The 16777-nt window shown below is 35.8% G+C and overlaps 1 protein-coding gene and 1 long non-coding RNA gene across 6 annotated transcripts in view; one reads left to right on the top strand and one right to left on the bottom strand.

Moving 5' to 3' along the window:
• LOC123710503 overlaps positions 1-6377 on the top strand; it is a 61111-nt gene extending 54734 nt beyond the window's left edge. For all 3 annotated transcript variants that reach the window (XM_045662498.1, XM_045662496.1, XM_045662497.1), the window contains 10 exons: positions 107-1943; positions 2048-2147; positions 2345-2555; positions 2725-3116; positions 3267-3451; positions 3647-3782; positions 3870-3988; positions 4341-4468; positions 4621-4785; positions 4871-6377. In XM_045662498.1, the coding sequence (XP_045518454.1) occupies positions 107-1943; positions 2048-2147; positions 2345-2555; positions 2725-3116; positions 3267-3451; positions 3647-3782; positions 3870-3988; positions 4341-4468; positions 4621-4785; positions 4871-4999 (3402 nt within the window). In that variant the 3' untranslated portion in view covers positions 5000-6377. The remainder of the gene's footprint in view (positions 1-106; positions 1944-2047; positions 2148-2344; positions 2556-2724; positions 3117-3266; positions 3452-3646; positions 3783-3869; positions 3989-4340; positions 4469-4620; positions 4786-4870) is intronic.
• A 7664-nt stretch (positions 6378-14041) lies between these two features.
• LOC123710502 lies at positions 14042-16776 on the bottom strand. Of its 3 annotated transcripts, none has more exons than XR_006753833.1 (4): positions 16662-16776; positions 16378-16527; positions 15772-15847; positions 14042-14791 (listed from the first exon to the last, which is right to left on the bottom strand). It is a non-coding gene; the product is annotated as an uncharacterized LOC123710502 (long non-coding RNA). The 3 variants fall into 3 exon arrangements; XR_006753834.1 differs by having other exon boundaries at positions 16378-16513; positions 16662-16758; XR_006753832.1 differs by lacking the exon at positions 16662-16776 and having other exon boundaries at positions 16378-16636.
• Position 16777: the final 1 nt, after the last annotated feature.

Below are 16777 nucleotides of genomic sequence, written 5' to 3'. Positions count from 1 at the left end.
CGAATACTTAATAAATAAAATTAGGTTTGACGGGGTAATAGATGCCTGCCGACTGAAAAATAAGTTAAAAAATACATATATTTATATTGTTTTACCACTGTTTAAGGATCGAGAGGAGAAAGTGGCAAAGCAGTGGCATCTATCATCATCGGTAGTGTCGCCACCGCCACCGCAACCGAATCCCTCCACTAGTTCCGCCCCGGATACGGAAAAGGAAGTTATCGGAGCTGGCCTTCCTCTTATACAAAGATTACTTCTTCTAAAAGCTAAAGAAGAAAGAGAAAAAAATCAACTTACACCTACGTTAAGTAACCAGCCCTCAAGTTCTGACACCATCAGCCCCAATTCTCTGAAGAGCCCCTTAAGTCCAACAATCAAAACCTTAAGCCCGTTTCGAAAAGACTCAGAATCAAGCTCACCTGGCAAATTTTCAAATTCAAGGAAAAATTCTTCGGGGTCCAGTGACGGAGCTTCCAAACCAAAAGTCAGTTTTAGAAATAAAATACTGCAAGTGCAGAGCGACGGCACTGCTGTATGTCAACCGCTTAATAAAGAAATTACCGAAAAACCGGCTGCAGTCGTTGAACCTACTCCTAAAACAGAAAGTAGTTTAATATCAATTCCACATTCAGTAGTCAGTAAAATAAAATCACCAGCTAAAGTAGTCGGTTCGACATTCCGAGATAAGTTAAGATTATTGCAAAATGGATCAAATAAAGACATCGATAGAAATAAATTGCCCTTACCTGATAAAAGTTCAGTTGAAGGTACTCAAGTTCAAAAAAAGGATAGCCAAGAGGAAAGTAAAACTAAGAAACCTTGGAGTAAATTAAAGAAAGCTGCAATATTAGGCGAAACTAAAAGTTATAGTAAGAGTAGTATAGACAAAATTAATGGTGAGACACCTAAACAATGTGCCAATGAGAGGAAAATTGAAAGTGTAAATTTGAGTAGTCATACGCCTGTAATTAACACGGCAGAGCTTGTCAAAATAGACAATAACAATGTAGAAGTTAATAGAGACTGCATTAATAGTGATAAGCCTAAATTATGCGTTACAAGCTCTGAAACCGATGAAGAAAAATCTTTAGATTTGTTAACTTCTTCCCCAAATAAGACGGAGATAAAAGTCCACGAAGTAAAAAAAGTCATTACTATAGAAACAATGTTGTTGCCTAAAGTAAAAAAATACAAATCAATAGACGATCTGTCCCCGGAGTATGGAGGACTCCCTTTTGTAAAAAAATTAAAAATATTGAACGAAAGGCAAAAATTAGCTGAGTTAGAAAAAGTAGTAAAAATAAGAAGTTCTAGTTTAGATTGTGCAAGCTCTTCGGAAGACTTGCTTTCCGATACCCTTACTCGTAGTAATTCAGAAGGAAGCACAATGGACAAAAGAAAATACAAACGAAAATCTTCTGAATCTATAGGAAGCCATGAGTCCAATGAGACATTAGAGAGACGAACGTTAAAGTCTATTTTGAAAAAGTTGTCAGAAGACGTAACACCTGCAGAGAGACCACAAAGAGGCAAAGAATTACGAAAATTAATTCGGGCCCCAACGTTGGAAGGTTATGCTGCAAGGCATTCAAAATTTGCCAAAAGCGTTACTTTTCATCGTCATACGCTGCCTTCTCCACCGGGAAGTGCCTTGTCTGATATAGTAGACGATGTGTTCGAATTGCCAGAACCAAAGAAAGAGCCACCAATACAGACAGAATCTGATCTGAATCTGACTCCATTTTCGCAAAATCAAATTGTTAAATCAAGTCCTGATGTAATTATACCGCGGGAAGATTACAACATAAATATAAAATCTGAGTATGAATTACAGCAAAATTTAGATTTTCCGTCGCTCCGGCCCGAAGATATAAAACTGCCTTCTGAAAAACCGAAAATCACATTAATATCAGCAGTTGCTAACCAAAGGAAACTTCTACGAGGTAATTAAAATAATAAGTAGGCCAGTAACGATATTTATTGGCTACATAAGTATTGTTTTCTTTTTAGTCGAGTGTCATGTTCTAAGTTATTTTTCCTTCTGCAGCATCTTTAGAAGAACAAGAATACTTTGGAGAAGTATTGTTGGGCATCAAACAAGTTATTGATGGGCATTTATACGAAGTGCAAGGAAAATTTCAAGAAAGGTTTGTCTTAACTCTTTCATCTAAAACAATGCCTACAAATAAAATAAAATATCACAGGTAACTTATCTAGTTTAATATGAAAAATAATATATTTTAATATCAAATAACTATTTAAATTTTTTATTTTACGGATAACAAATAGAATACATGCCACTATAAAAGAGAGTCTTATAATTTATTTCATGGCTTTGTTACAGATTCGCTAGTTTAGAAAGTGAAGTAAGAAAACGAGACGAAATAATATGTCAGCTACAGAATAGAATTCAGGAATTAGAGAGACTCGGTTCATCAGCCCCATTGTCTCTGAAAACCAGTAATGAGCCCGTGCTTGAAGAAAATGGAAACATACCCAATCTCAATAATGATAGCTCAGCTAGTGAGGGGTCAGAAGTTAATGAAGGTTTTATGGTAATAATGTTTTATCTTAGTCAAAACAGCAAAGAACTTATACAAAAAAATTGGTCTCAAAATAGTTTTTTTTATGAATCATACAGTACATAAATAATATAAATAATAAATGTTATTATTATAACAATCTACAACCAAACTTATATAAATATCAGAACGTGTTTTTCAGAGAGGAGACTCTCTTGATACAGTATTTGCAACATCTCCGGGTGATGATGATAAGATCAAACCGCCTCTCAAATCAGCTCAGTCATCCAGTAAACACGTATCAAATGACGATTTAACTGAAGAAAAGTTAGCAGAACTAACTGGAGGGATAGAACTTTCCAAATTAACGTATTCAGAATTACAAAGTTTAGCTGAATCTATATCAAGTAGAACTACTAAAACCTGTTCCAAGAAAGAGACGTGGAGCGTCAGCAAGTCAAAAAGGCTGGACTTAAATCTCGATGGGAAAGCCGGGACTTATTCAAGGAAACGCGCAGCCAAAGTAAAACAAATAAAATCGTGGGATCAAGATCAGAGTGATCAGGAAACGGTAGAAATGCAGGATTTGACAAGGTGAATATACACAGGAGCCTTAAGTAGGTACATACATATGTAACAGAATATACCATTTAGCTGTAAAAAATATATATATAAAATAATTAAAATTTTTGTAAGTTATGGTTGCCTTCAAGAGAAGTTTTGTAACAGAGAATTTTTTTTCAGATCAATATCACCACAAATAACATCAGAAAATCGATCGTTATTAAGTCCCGAGCAGTCGAGCCTGAGGTCCAGCAGACGAGGAATGCCATTCCACTTTTTCGGCTCACATCTGGATAACACTAAGTCTAAAATCAAGAAAACTCTTTCTGTAGACACTGGCATGCATCATACTGGAAGAAAAAAAAGTAATTAATAATATTTGTTCGATGGTTCAATGATAAACTTTCTAGTTGAACGTTCGTTCTCGTTCTTTTTAAAACTTAGTATTTCACTACACAATAATATGTGCAATATATTATATGCTTTATTTATTTATATTTGTATCGCCAAAGGTAAAAACAGACTGCAAAAATCACGGATATATTTTATAATTTTTGCAGAACAAAGTCGGGACGAACGCAAATTTAGCCTAGGATCATTTTTTGGGTCACGTGGGGGGAGCGGGTCACAACAAGAGAAATCTCACTGCAACGATGTAGTGCTGGATATCGGCAGCGATGCCAGTTGGAGCAACACGTAAGACATTTATATAAACTAACAAGACAGTAAATTATCCCTTTCGCCATTTTTTAAATATTTATATTTGTCTTATGACTATATCAGGACATCGACATCGTCCAGCGATTCAGAGTCCATTCCTCATACCCCAGTATTTGAGGAGTTCGTAGACAGCAAGCGACTTTGTCAAAGATCGGGACATGGAAATAGTTCTACTGTTAGAGGTAGGTAACTCGGAATGAAACCATCGAATCTCATCGACAAAACATAATGCTTAAACTGCATTACGCGTTAGCCTCAACGGGAGGCGTATCTCATCCTAAGTTAAATCGCCGCCTTCGAGACTTACGCTACGGTTATAAAAATAAAAACAAATTGGAGCATATCATGGAATTACCTAAAAAGTATGATCAAAGAAAAAAGGTACCATGATTATGAATATATAAATTTTCGTGTTAGTACTAACCTAGTCTACGTATTCTATTAATCATCTCATTCAGCTGGAACATTTTAAGACTTTAAAGGGAATGATTTCAAATATATTTCAATGATTGGAAAATCTAAAACATATTTCAGGTTTCTCTGGAAGTGGAGGAGATTGGGAGTTAATGATGCTGGCCGATGAGTTGGAGAGGCGGGAAAGGCGCGACGATGGTCGAGCCCTACTGCCCCCCTATCCATCTGCTCTTCGGGACCTTGAGGAGGTGACTTTTTTGGTTGTGTCCTATTGTCCTGTCATCACAAACATACCTCATATTTGTTTTAAAGATGTTTTGGGTTTGTAGTGTACGTAATGCATGTTGTAGTATAATTTAAAATCTATGATTAAAATAAATAACATTCCCTGTGTTTTTAGGAGTCTGACAGTCCTCAACGCGAGGACAGCGCGGACGACGTGTCCAACCTAGAGGAGTCGTCCTCGAGTACGCAACTACTATCGCAGTCCCTCAGTGACCACCTGGAAACTTCCTTCACTGAACACAGAAGAATCCCGCACCGCCTCGGCTCGTTAGGAGACCAGGTTACCATAAAAATTAAATGAATTCAGCAGAAATTGTAAATTAAAATGAAAAGAAAATCCGATTACAAAATTTACATCGTTTCAGCCGAGGACGGAGGTTTCCCGGATGATGGTGCGAGCATCGAGCCTAGACCCAGCCCCTCGCACCGCACCTCCTCCCCGCCGCGCCACCTCGCTTCGTAGCTGCAGTGACACTCATCGCAAACGGCTATGATCCGCGACCGTACTTTTACCCCTTTCACATACACTGCTTACGTGATACACGCATTACTGACGTTTAATCATGTTGTACGAGTATTTCATACTGTATGTTTTTATTTAAACCAAAAAATATAAAAAATATATCGTAAGTTCTAGTCTTATATAAATTGCCTTTTAAGCAATTTAATATGTAGTATAAATGTGACAGAATACTGAGAAATATTTCATATTTAACTTTGATCTTTTGATTATTATTTCAATTATAAAATCCAATACGCCAAATTATTAACATAAAAATAAATATATGTATGCATTTAAGGAACATAGTAACGGACGAGAGAAAGTTAGCTAACCCAACCATAATTATTTTCTACTTAATCAGATAACAAAGTAAACTTTTAGAAAACGTTAAATATAAAAGTTTGAAGTAGTAAAAACAATTAAATATAATTTTAAAACAAAGGTGTTGAACGAACTTTTATAAGAACATTTTCTGTGTACCTCGGTAGATCATTTTGACGTACTTATTACAAGCTCAAATGTGGGCCTTGTGCACGTCAGTCCAATACAGAACGTCCCAAACAATACAACCATTTTTACCAAATTAAATACCATTAAAGTTGTTGCAAAATGCTTTAGTTTCAACTTAATCTTAATTATGTTTTACTAGAATTGCAAAATATGTAGCACAAAGGGTAAATAGTAAAACAAAAACTTTAAGAGATTTAAAAAATATATTATAAAAATTGTTATTGTACATAATAATATTAGAATTTTAATAGCAGGATTTGTATTAAATAAATGTTTAAAGTTCAAGCACAAGTGTTACTTTTATATAATAAATATTTAAAAATAGCTATGTGTCAACTGTCTGATATTGATGTGAGTTAGTAAAACTAAAATGAGTTTTCGTTTGAATCGATATTTCCCCAAAATCGAACATATATATGCATATAATCGTTATATACGCATTTGTTATATTGTCAATGATCAGAGGTTTCATAGATATTTTATTTATTATCAAGACAATTCGTTATAGATAACTATAGACTCATTAATATAAAATTATGTGCCAATAATTGTAGTAAGTAGATTCGTAAAACATTTAATTAAGGATGTAAATTGTGAATAAATAGTAAATAGGTACACTACATAACCCATTTTGTAAGACCGATCAGTAACATAATGTATTCCTATTTATGTACACCACACATTAATATGTATAATAATTAAAACGTAAATAGTTTAATCAATATTAGGTATAAATTATGATTTTCTTTTTAGTGTGTACTCATATCACAAATGACAGTACTAATTCAATATTTTTTACTTTACTTAACTCCTTTTTTGATCACCATTTAGTTATTATATTTCCAAACTGTAATATTTTGATCCATCAAAACTAATATAACTAACAACAGCTATAAACTGTCATTTTACTTGTGCTGTTGTTATTTTTCTTTAGTTGTTTGTTTGTTACGTATTTTATGTATTTCTATAAATTTTAGAAAGAAATCAGATGTAATTAAATTTTATTTACTATATAATAAAGGTTAGATATACGTAAATGAAAGGAAGAAATACAAGATATTCAAAATCTTAAGACATTTTTTTTAACGTCTTTCTAGTTTTGTAAAACTGAATAACCGACCTGTTAAAATACGAATACACAAAATGGGCTTTTCCCAGGACTATGGCGTCTCTTGTTAGCTCGCGTCGCACTTGCTTGAAGGGTGGAATGGAACCTCGCTAGAGTTAGTGAAGTACGAAGCAATGAACATAATCCTTTCCGGCGAAGTTGATTTTTAGCTCTGGTCTGAATTGACTTCGTTACGCGAAGCAACTGTGATCGCATCATTTGATTCTGTTCAACGGGCCTTTTTGTCGGAAAGGATGTACGTTGTAGTCGATTCATTTACGCACCATCGGCTTGTGATCGTCTTGTTGTTGCCCAAACTAATCTTATTCTCGTTACAAAGTAATTATGATATTTATCAATGTGGTGAGATCGTAAGGTTCAGTTTGGCTTGTGCCGGCAGATCAGTTAGAGAAACATGTCGTTCCTCCGTAAATGTATATTGGCAACTACTGCTTAATCGTAAAGTTAATTGAGACGTTTTTAGGTTCAAAATCGCAAAACAGATTCACCATAAGCTACCCTCCAAAGGACTACTGAAGTCCTTTCAAAATAATTAAAATCAACAAAATTTATAGGTAATCACATGTTTTGAGTTTGCTTCTACAACAATCATTAAGGTATCGGTATATGGTGCGGTCAGAAAGAATTTATACAAAGAACAATAGTAAAATAGTCAATGTTAACAACTATATAGCTCTAATCTAAAAGGTAAACAAGATAAGACACATAAAAATAAGATCAGAGATGCTCTAATCCACGCTAAAAAACTGAAGTGGAAGTGGGCGGGTCATGTAGCGCGCCTTACAGATCACAGGTGGACGAAAGTAGTAACTACATGGATAGGGCCACCAGGCAAACGGTATTGAGGCAAACCGGACGGTTAATGGGATGATGACATCATCAATGGATGCATAGTTCGCAATAGCTCGAGATAGAGAAATATGGTAAGCCTTGAAGGTGGCGTTTACATTGACATACACCTGACTAACTTGCCTGGATTCTTCTTCAATGTTAGGATCAGCAGTTAAAATATTGTCGTCGTCGAAAATATGGGGATTTATCCCCGGATATATCCCCGTCACTTCAAATCCCTTGACGGCCTTCTCCACTCGAGTATAAGCTTTATTAAAAATTGAAGATAAATGGTCATGTGTATTTTTTTCTAATGGGTGCATTTTCATTATTAAATCATACACACGAAAATACGCAGATTTTAATGGGCCAAAAAATGTTACATCGAGTGGCAACCGCTCCACCATCTTATGTGATTTATGAGCTGAGACAGGAGATGGATTCCATTTTCACGACAAAATTCATATGCGACGAGTGATTGCTGACTGCAATGATTGTTTAGAAAAAGAGCGTTGAAAGCCCTTCATTTATTCATTAAGAAATGCTAATCGCAGCCTATCATAGTTTTGTTGTTGAGTAAGCCCACAACGAAAGTCATAATAAATCATTGACCAAAAATTTTCTCGCTTTAGGTTCATTTTCACGTGGAACAAGAGTTTTAGATTTGCCGCCAATTCACAAAAACAAATGACAAATGAATGCAGTAGGGTACCAACTGGACGAGTCCAGTGTAGATACAGATGTGGATCAACGGAGTGACCGAAAAATAATGCGACTAGGAAAAATTTGCAAACACTGCACCAAAAGGAAACGAAGATTCGATCCGAAGCGTCGGAGCAAACAAAATGACTTTAATTGTTCGAGCCAAATACCGGAAATTGAAATTCCCTCAATATATACTGAGATTAAGAACGCTCATGCTCTAGATAATTTTCAGAACAAAGTAGACTCTGCAGATTCTATAACTGTAATACCCAAGAGCACCCAACACCGCCATCATACGCCTCCAAAAAACCCTACAGGCCAAACGTTTTATGAGGCCTATGACATAGGGCCATTTGTAGTTCATGCGCAAAAATTTTCTTCAGATACGAGCATCCCTTCCCTGCAACCCGTCCAATTTGGGTATTTTCTCGAAAAAAAAAATCTTTAAAAAATATTATTAATGGTAGCATTAAAAGGATAGGCAGAAACCGAATTTCCTTATGATTCTCAGACCACAAATGTGCAAACGAATTCAATAATAACCCTTTCCTGACAAGAAATAACTACAAAGCTTTTATTCCCTCATTTAATGTGACCCGAATGGGCCTGGTGGGAGGTGTTCCCGCGGAATAGTCGCCTGAAGAAATATTAGACAATATATCACTGCCTATAGGCAGCAGAGGAATTATAAAAATTAGACATCTAAATTATAAAGTGCGTAACAGCAGCCCTCCTGAGTGGTAGCCATCCTAGACTATTGTCATAACTTTTGATGGTCAAACCCTTCCTAAACATGTATTTGTCTGCTACAATGCTCTGCCCGTGGAACTTTACTCATACCCCACTATTCAGTGCTATTCTTGTTGCCGATTTGGTCATACTAAGTCTAATTGCAACTCTCGGCCCCGCTGTTACAAGTGTGGCCAAGGTCATACAGGGGACACATGCATCATACAAGATGATGCCGCGTCTTGCTGTCTGTGTTCTGGTCTACACTTTGCTACAAACAGGAAGTGTCCAGAATACGAACGGCATACTAAAATTGAATTATATATGGCGCAAAGATGTGTATCGTACGCAGAAGCAAATAAAGAAAGCAGAAGCAGAATACTCCTAATTCTCCTATGCCACCTGTATCGCCTTACTCTCTCTCGATTCCGTCGTATAGTAGATCTTATAAGGAAACAATATATTCTAAACCAACATCCCCCAAACAAAAAAAAATGGGATATAACAAAACAGAACACTTTAATTGGATAAAGGACGACGATGCTCCAGCTCCTTCTAACGGGGTCGCTTTAATAAACAGTAACCTTAACAATAATGAAACTATGTTCTCAATCTCTGATGTAATCCAACTTTTGACTGAAATAAAAATCATTTCTAACTCTGACAACAATGTAACCGAACAACGCCGCCCAACTATTGCTTCCTTAGCTCAATGGGGAACAAAACGCAAAGCTAATTACAGATGTCGCCACCAGCGAGATGTCCTTGTCACGGCCATATTGTTTTGTTTACCTTTCGCATTGAGTTCTCTTTTTGCTTTTTGGTGACGAAAATGTACTCCTTTATGACGGTGCCGCAGCTAAAGGATGAGTTGAAAAAACGGAAAGCTTCTGCAGCTGGTAAAAAAAACTGTTTTGATTCAAAGGTCAGTAGATAAAATTAAACTTTGAATATTTTTGTTAATATTGTTGTTTGTATCTTTTCAGCTTATTTTTTTTCATTCTTGGATGCTAACTACGATTTTTTGTTGTATAGGTTGGAAGCCTATGACCGGAATGCCAATTTTGGCGCTGAAGAAGTCGAGGAAGACGAAGCCTACAATGCTCCAGCAGCTGAATATTTCGGTGACATAAACGGAAAAACGCCTCTACCTCCTATCACAAAACAACTTATTCAAGCATTTATTGAAAGGTAAACATGGAACTACAGGAATTCTTCTTTGATCCACTATATTTATGAATATTCGGATAGCGTAAGTGGCACTGAACTTTCCAAAAACACCTAAATTATATGCTATTGTTTCAGATTTCAAGCACAGTTGAAAGGCAGACAAATGTATGAAGAACGTTTTCTGCTAACCGCTCGTGCTGCAGCTGATGGTGATTTCACCTTTATCCAAGGCCAGTGCAAAGCACAGATGAAGAAAATATTGTATGTAGTCGACGTTAAACTAAACCCCGATGGTTCCATTGAGCAAAGCCACTGCGAATGTGCTGCTGGGAGCGGAGTAGAGGCCCATTGCAAACATGTGTTGGTGCTACTACATGGAGTTGAAGACATGGTCCGTACAAAAAACATGCTATTACATCAAGTTTGCACCCAAAAATTAATGGCCTTTAAAAGACCCAGGAAAGTCTATTTTGACTCCCCCAAGCAAGTACAAAAGCTGCCATGCAGAAGGACACGGAGTGTTAACTACTTGCCGCTTAAAGAAGAGGACATGATGGAAAACTACAATGACCACATAAAAAACATGGCAGTTTCCTATGGTAACACAACCATGCCCATTCTACAGACGATCAGGCCAGCTAATACATATGCTGTTGAGAATACTTGACATTGAAAGAAGTACCAGACAACAGTAGTAGTCGGCGGATGTAAAATGATCTGAACATAACTTGGACCATTTAGAAGCCGTCCAATTTTTCCGTTTTAGGGCCCTTTCCCACAACTTTCTTCGTTTAGTATCTTTCGGGAATGCATGAGTTCCTTTATTTTTGCAACCAAAGCCAGCACATAACGTCATTTTAGACAAAGTTAAGAAAAAAACGCTAACGTAAACAAAAAAAAAATTATGGAATTTGACAGCTTTGACAGATCATTTAGGCCCACTCGTAAAGTCGTTACGCCCTCTGTCGGGATAAAAAGTCAGTATTCTTCCCCATTAAAATCCTCTTATGCGTCACGAACGCGAACAAATAATCCAGTGGAATTGCAGAAGCGCTATTTGCAATAAAAATGATTTATTCCATTTGCATTTGGCATTGCAGCAATTTGAACCATTTGTCTCAACTCTGTCTGAAACATGGCTTCGACCGGAACCGATATTTCGAATTCCAGGTTATGTTATTCTCCGACAGGACAGACCTGACGGCTATGGCGGTGTTGCCTTAGTCATCAAAAATAATCTACCTTATTCCTTATTTCCACTCCCCACATTCAGTGATGACTTGTCAGTCATTGCTGCTATTGTAAATAAAATTTGTATAGTGTTTATTTATTTTTCTCGTCCCAATCTAAATTTTTTTTCTTATCTCAATCAACTGTTCTCCATCCTTCCAAGACCATTCCTAGGTCCTAGGTGATTTTAATTGCCAATATCAATCCTGGGGAAGCACTTCTTCCAACTATTATGGAAATCAATTATTAGATATTATAGATTCTCATTGTATCTGTATTTTAAACACTGGGCTGCCAACTAGTGTTACTGGTCCAAGCGTGCACGTTGGCTTGTGCGCCTGATCTATCTTTATGTTCACCTGATTTAGCTTCAACTTTGGACTGGCACCCTCTTGCATCTTCGTATGGTAGTGACAAGTTTCCACTTTTAATTACTTTTCCTTCACAGAAACCAACCAAAACCACTCGTTCTCCTCGTTTTAAATACAGATTGAATAACGCTGATTAGGAATTATTCAACTAAAGAGTAGAGCATAAAACTAGTACTTATTCTGAAGAAGAAGATATCCGCCGAAATTCTTTCTCAGGTCTTGATTGAATCTGCCGATGAATCTTTTTGCACTAATCTTAGACATAAGCTTATGACAATTTTCTTATATCGGCTCTTAGATAAAAAAAATGTTTTCCTTAAATGTGCCACCGATTCTATCAAGCTTTATTATCAATATGCTCAGTGAAAGATACATTAATTTATTTATTGTAGATGTCAAACTATCTCGGACTGCATGGAAATGATTACCACAGGGTTCTGTACTCAGTCCTTTGACTAATGACGTCAAATTCTTGGGAGTAGTTCTAGATTCCAAGCTTACCGGTGTATCCCACTGTGAATATGTAACTGCGAGATGTGAACGTAACTTGAATATTCTTATGTATGAGAGCCGAATGTGTAGAGCCTACATTAAACTTACGACGGCAATTCCTCAATTCAGTAACCATATTCTAACACCTAAACTGAATGGCCTAGCATCTATAATCCCCACTTTTAGTTATTGGAAAAACAAACGCCCACCGTGTTTGGTTGAAAGTTACAGAAGATTTACTTATCTTGAGGCTCCTACTCACCAAGCGACTTCTAATCCGCTGCTTAAATATAGTTACGATTCCCTTGTAATCTCTCCTGATATACATACTAGCACGGGTCTTGTGAAAATTGAGCAACCAAAAGTTAACATTTAACTATATTGTTGACACCAAGTGGCCACGATGGCAACGAATATTTACAGATGCATCTAAGCGTTCCAAAGAAGGCGGTGTAGGTGTTGGTGTACTGCACTCTAATTACAATATTGTTCAAAAAAACTAAAAACCCTTATGAAACCTCCGTGTTCACTGGCGAATGTCTTGGCCTAGTTAAGACCATAGAAAACATCCTTCGTTAATTTTTACAGATTCACGGAGTTCTTTAAATGCCCTAGCCCGGTTCCCGTTTGGCTCACATTATCAATTCCCTGTCATTTCCGAAATTAGAAACCTGCTATTGAAATATATAAAAGAAAACTACCGTTTCGTTTGCGTCGGTTCCTGGTCACTGTGGAATATCTGGAAATGAGAACGCCGATCGTATAGCCAATGAGGTGGTGGTGAGTGGAGATGTGGATATTTTTAGAAACTATGCGCATGACTTGATGGCTCTATCCGGGATTTATCTCAGGAATTCGTGGACTGAATCCTGGGCCCAAGATAGTCTAAAAGGTCGCCATTATTGTGCCAATCAACCTTCTATACCACTTAAGCCCTCGTTTTGGAGTCTGAGATTCGGCAAGCGACTTACAACAATATTGTCTCGTATGCGACTGGGACACGTCTGCACCCCAGCTCATCTTGCTTGACAGCCCTACGTGGGAATGCAGATATGATGAAGCTGATTTGAACCACATCATGTTTGCTTGTTCTCGACGCGACCGGTCGGCTCATCTCGAAGGTCTCATTTCCCTTCATCCATATTCTGTTTACTTGCAACATTGGACCCACATGTATATAAACTTTTAGCAGCTTTTATCTTAAATAATGATTTATATCATTAATTTTAAGTTTAGACAATATGAAATTAATTTATGAAAATATTTTGTCTTCTCTTTCCTTTTTTATCTAGCTCTATAAGAATTGATCTTTTATTTTTTAGATTAATTTCCATTCTTAAATACCTTTCCATTTGATAATTACAATTTTTTTACCCTGGGCCACAATGCACAAACCCAATATTTTTTGTTTTATGGCCGCACATAAAACAAAAAATAACTACGTGATATAATTAGAGATTTGCCTAAGCCAATATAAAAAGAAAAGAAAAGTCGGGGTCATCAGTTATACGATTTAATTGATGAATTTGATCTATGTGTCCTTAACAATGGTAGTTTCACTACTATTAATTATCATAACCGGAATACATCATTGATGTCAGCTTTTGTAGTGCTCCAATCACTCCACTATGTCCACGAATCTGCCATTCGCATTCATGCATGATGATTGTATGGGGAGCTATCATTTTCCTACGCTTACTCATGTTTTATTGTCCGTTGATAGATACCAAATTAATCCGCCCATTGAAAAATTCTTATACATGACAGACTGGATAACATACAATGAGCTGTCTATAATTGCTTTTTCTAATTTTGAAGTTAATTATGAGAATCCATTACAGTCATACAACGAATTTATTGAAAGGCTTGCACTTAAAAGGGACGCTGTGCCAAAGTTTGTAAAAGCAAATAACTATTGTTACAAACCTCCAGCACCTTGGTGGAGTGACATGTGTGAACAGAGTATTATTAAAACTTTACAGAAGGGATCCAACTATTGATAATTACATTAATTACAAAAGACTTGATGCTGTTAAGAAAGACTATTTCAGAACATAAATGCAATGGCAGTGCAAATATCTGTAATACTTTTAATAGAACTATTTTATATTACGAACTATTTTTAGTATTATTTGGAAATACATCAAGTTATTTAAACAAATAAAATGCAATAATAGAACATATAAAGACGAATTTGTTGTCCCTCTCTTAGAAAAATTATCTCAAAATGGATGTAGTAGGGTTATTGATAAAGTAGAAAGTTATTTTCAAATTAATTGAGAAGTCTAATTTCCTCATAGAATCCTTTACTTGGAGTGAGTTTTGTACAAGTTTACAATCCCGACGAAACACAACCCCTGGTTTAGATGATTGTCCATACATTTTGATCCTAAAAACCTAAATCAGTCTGTTCAAAAATAACTATTAGCTAATAATAAACACAGTGTGTAATCCTTATACTTAAGCTTGATAAGCCACCTGAAGATCCTAACTCATAGCTTAATGAAAACATGATAAAAATGTGTCTTGAATGTTATGTCGAAGTGAACAATATCATTCCACATGTTCAATATGGCTTCGAAGTTGTGGTGACAGCTTCATTTCTCTCTTGTCAGATCTGAAATATGCCAACAATAATAATAAGTCCAGTGTTTGTGTTTTTCTGGATGTTCAAGGTGTGTTTTATAATGTAGACCCTAGCATTTTGGATCAAGTTTTTTCTGACACTGATATATCTGGTACACTTTGCCAATGGGTATTTAATTTTTTAACAGATAGAATTTTGTATATAAGGCATAATAATATTCTCCATGGACCCAGAAGGGTCTCCAAAGGTCCTATGCAGGGGGCTACATTATCTCCATTGCTGTGCAATGTATATACTAGTCAAATTCTTAATTTTATAAATATCTTGTAATATATTGTTCAGACCATATTGTAGATAGAGCTGTAAATAGTATAAATAATGCTTTAGATCAATTGTACATATATTATAATGACAGGTTGGCTCTACAGATTAACCCCAACAAAAGCAAGACCATGATTTTTAGTAAAGATTTTCCCTCTAATGGAATACTCTACAATAATCATTCAATTTCAGTTGTACCTAACCACACATTTCTGGGTGTTGTCATTGATAACAAACTTTGTTTTCATTTATACATCAATCACATTATAACAAACTCTCTTAAGGCCTTAAATATTATAAGATGTTTAGCTGGTGTGACTTGGGGTGCAGACCCCAAAGCTTTAAGTATGCTATATAAATCTATAGTCAGAAGTCACTTCAACTACAATTGTTTAGCCTACTCAAATAGTAGTTGTGTAAAAAACTATACATAATTCAAATCAAAGATCTGCTAATCATTTCTGGGGCTATGTGTTCAACTCCCATACAAGCTTTAAAATGCCACTGTGTCTTAGAAGACTTCTGCTAATAGAGATATTTACCATCTGTTACCTACTAGCTGTTATCTGGTAATGATAATGTTCTCTAAAAAATAGTACCTTTCCTTAAGAAAAACACGTTTTGAACGGATTAAAGCTATGTATTATTATTAAAAACTTATAATTATTAACATAATTCAAAATTTTTACCTTTGCACAATGCTCCCAGCAGACTTCGGATGGTGAGCTTTTAAGAGGTTATTTCCCAGTTCTGCCTCTCATTGTACTGCAAAAGAATGAAGATTTTAAAAATGTAAGTAAACAATCAAAGTGGACATGCTACTCATACCCATATTCCTGTAATATATTTAAGACCACTACTGTTACTACATTTTTTTAATAATTATGAATTATTAAGTTTTCTTTCCGACAATAACTACTAAACTTTGTATACAGATGGTAGCAACAGTGAGCTCTTTGTGCTGTTTATGATTCCCAATCCAAGTTTGGTCAAAGTTTTCTAAAAAAACTATATTTTGTATAACATTAAAAAACTGTTATTTAGTTATGCACAAAAGGGTATACAGGTCTCTTTCATGTCGATTCCATCACATAGGGGCATAACAGGAAATGAGATAGTAGATAAAATTGAATGTGATGGAACCAACATGTTGGATGTTAGGTCCATAGTAAAAGTACCTTTGACCGACTGTTATCAATCTATTGACAACCAGGTCAATCGTTTATGGATCGAATTTTAAAAACAAGACCAAGAACAGAAGGGTAAACGGTATAGAAATGTTCAAGCAAACCTACCTGTAGCACCATGGTATAATAAACTGAAAATGGCCAGTCGGGACTTTATTATGACTATAAACTGACTGCGTTTAGGTCACTCCATCGTCCCAGCCCACCTGACTCGGTTGGGCATAGTGGAGAGCGACTACTGTAACTTTTGCAACAATTCTGTTGGTGATATCGAACATTTCATTATTCATATTTAAATTTTAAATGCGAGTGCTTTTCGTTTGACAGATGAAATTAGTGACATAGTGCAAAATCAAGTGATAGTGCAAGATCTAATAGATCCTATTACATACCTCTATATAAATTCATCAAAAATACAGTATGGAAATTATAATGAACCGAATGAAATACTGAAGACTAAGCCTAAAAGGTTAGATACCAGGCCATAAACCCAAAAAAATGTAATCTA

Source organism: Pieris brassicae, chromosome 5 (genome assembly GCF_905147105.1).
Source record: "Pieris brassicae chromosome 5, ilPieBrab1.1, whole genome shotgun sequence".
NCBI classification, from domain to species: Eukaryota; Metazoa; Arthropoda; class Insecta; order Lepidoptera; family Pieridae; genus Pieris; species Pieris brassicae.
This window is presented reverse-complemented; position numbering and strand designations above follow the sequence as displayed.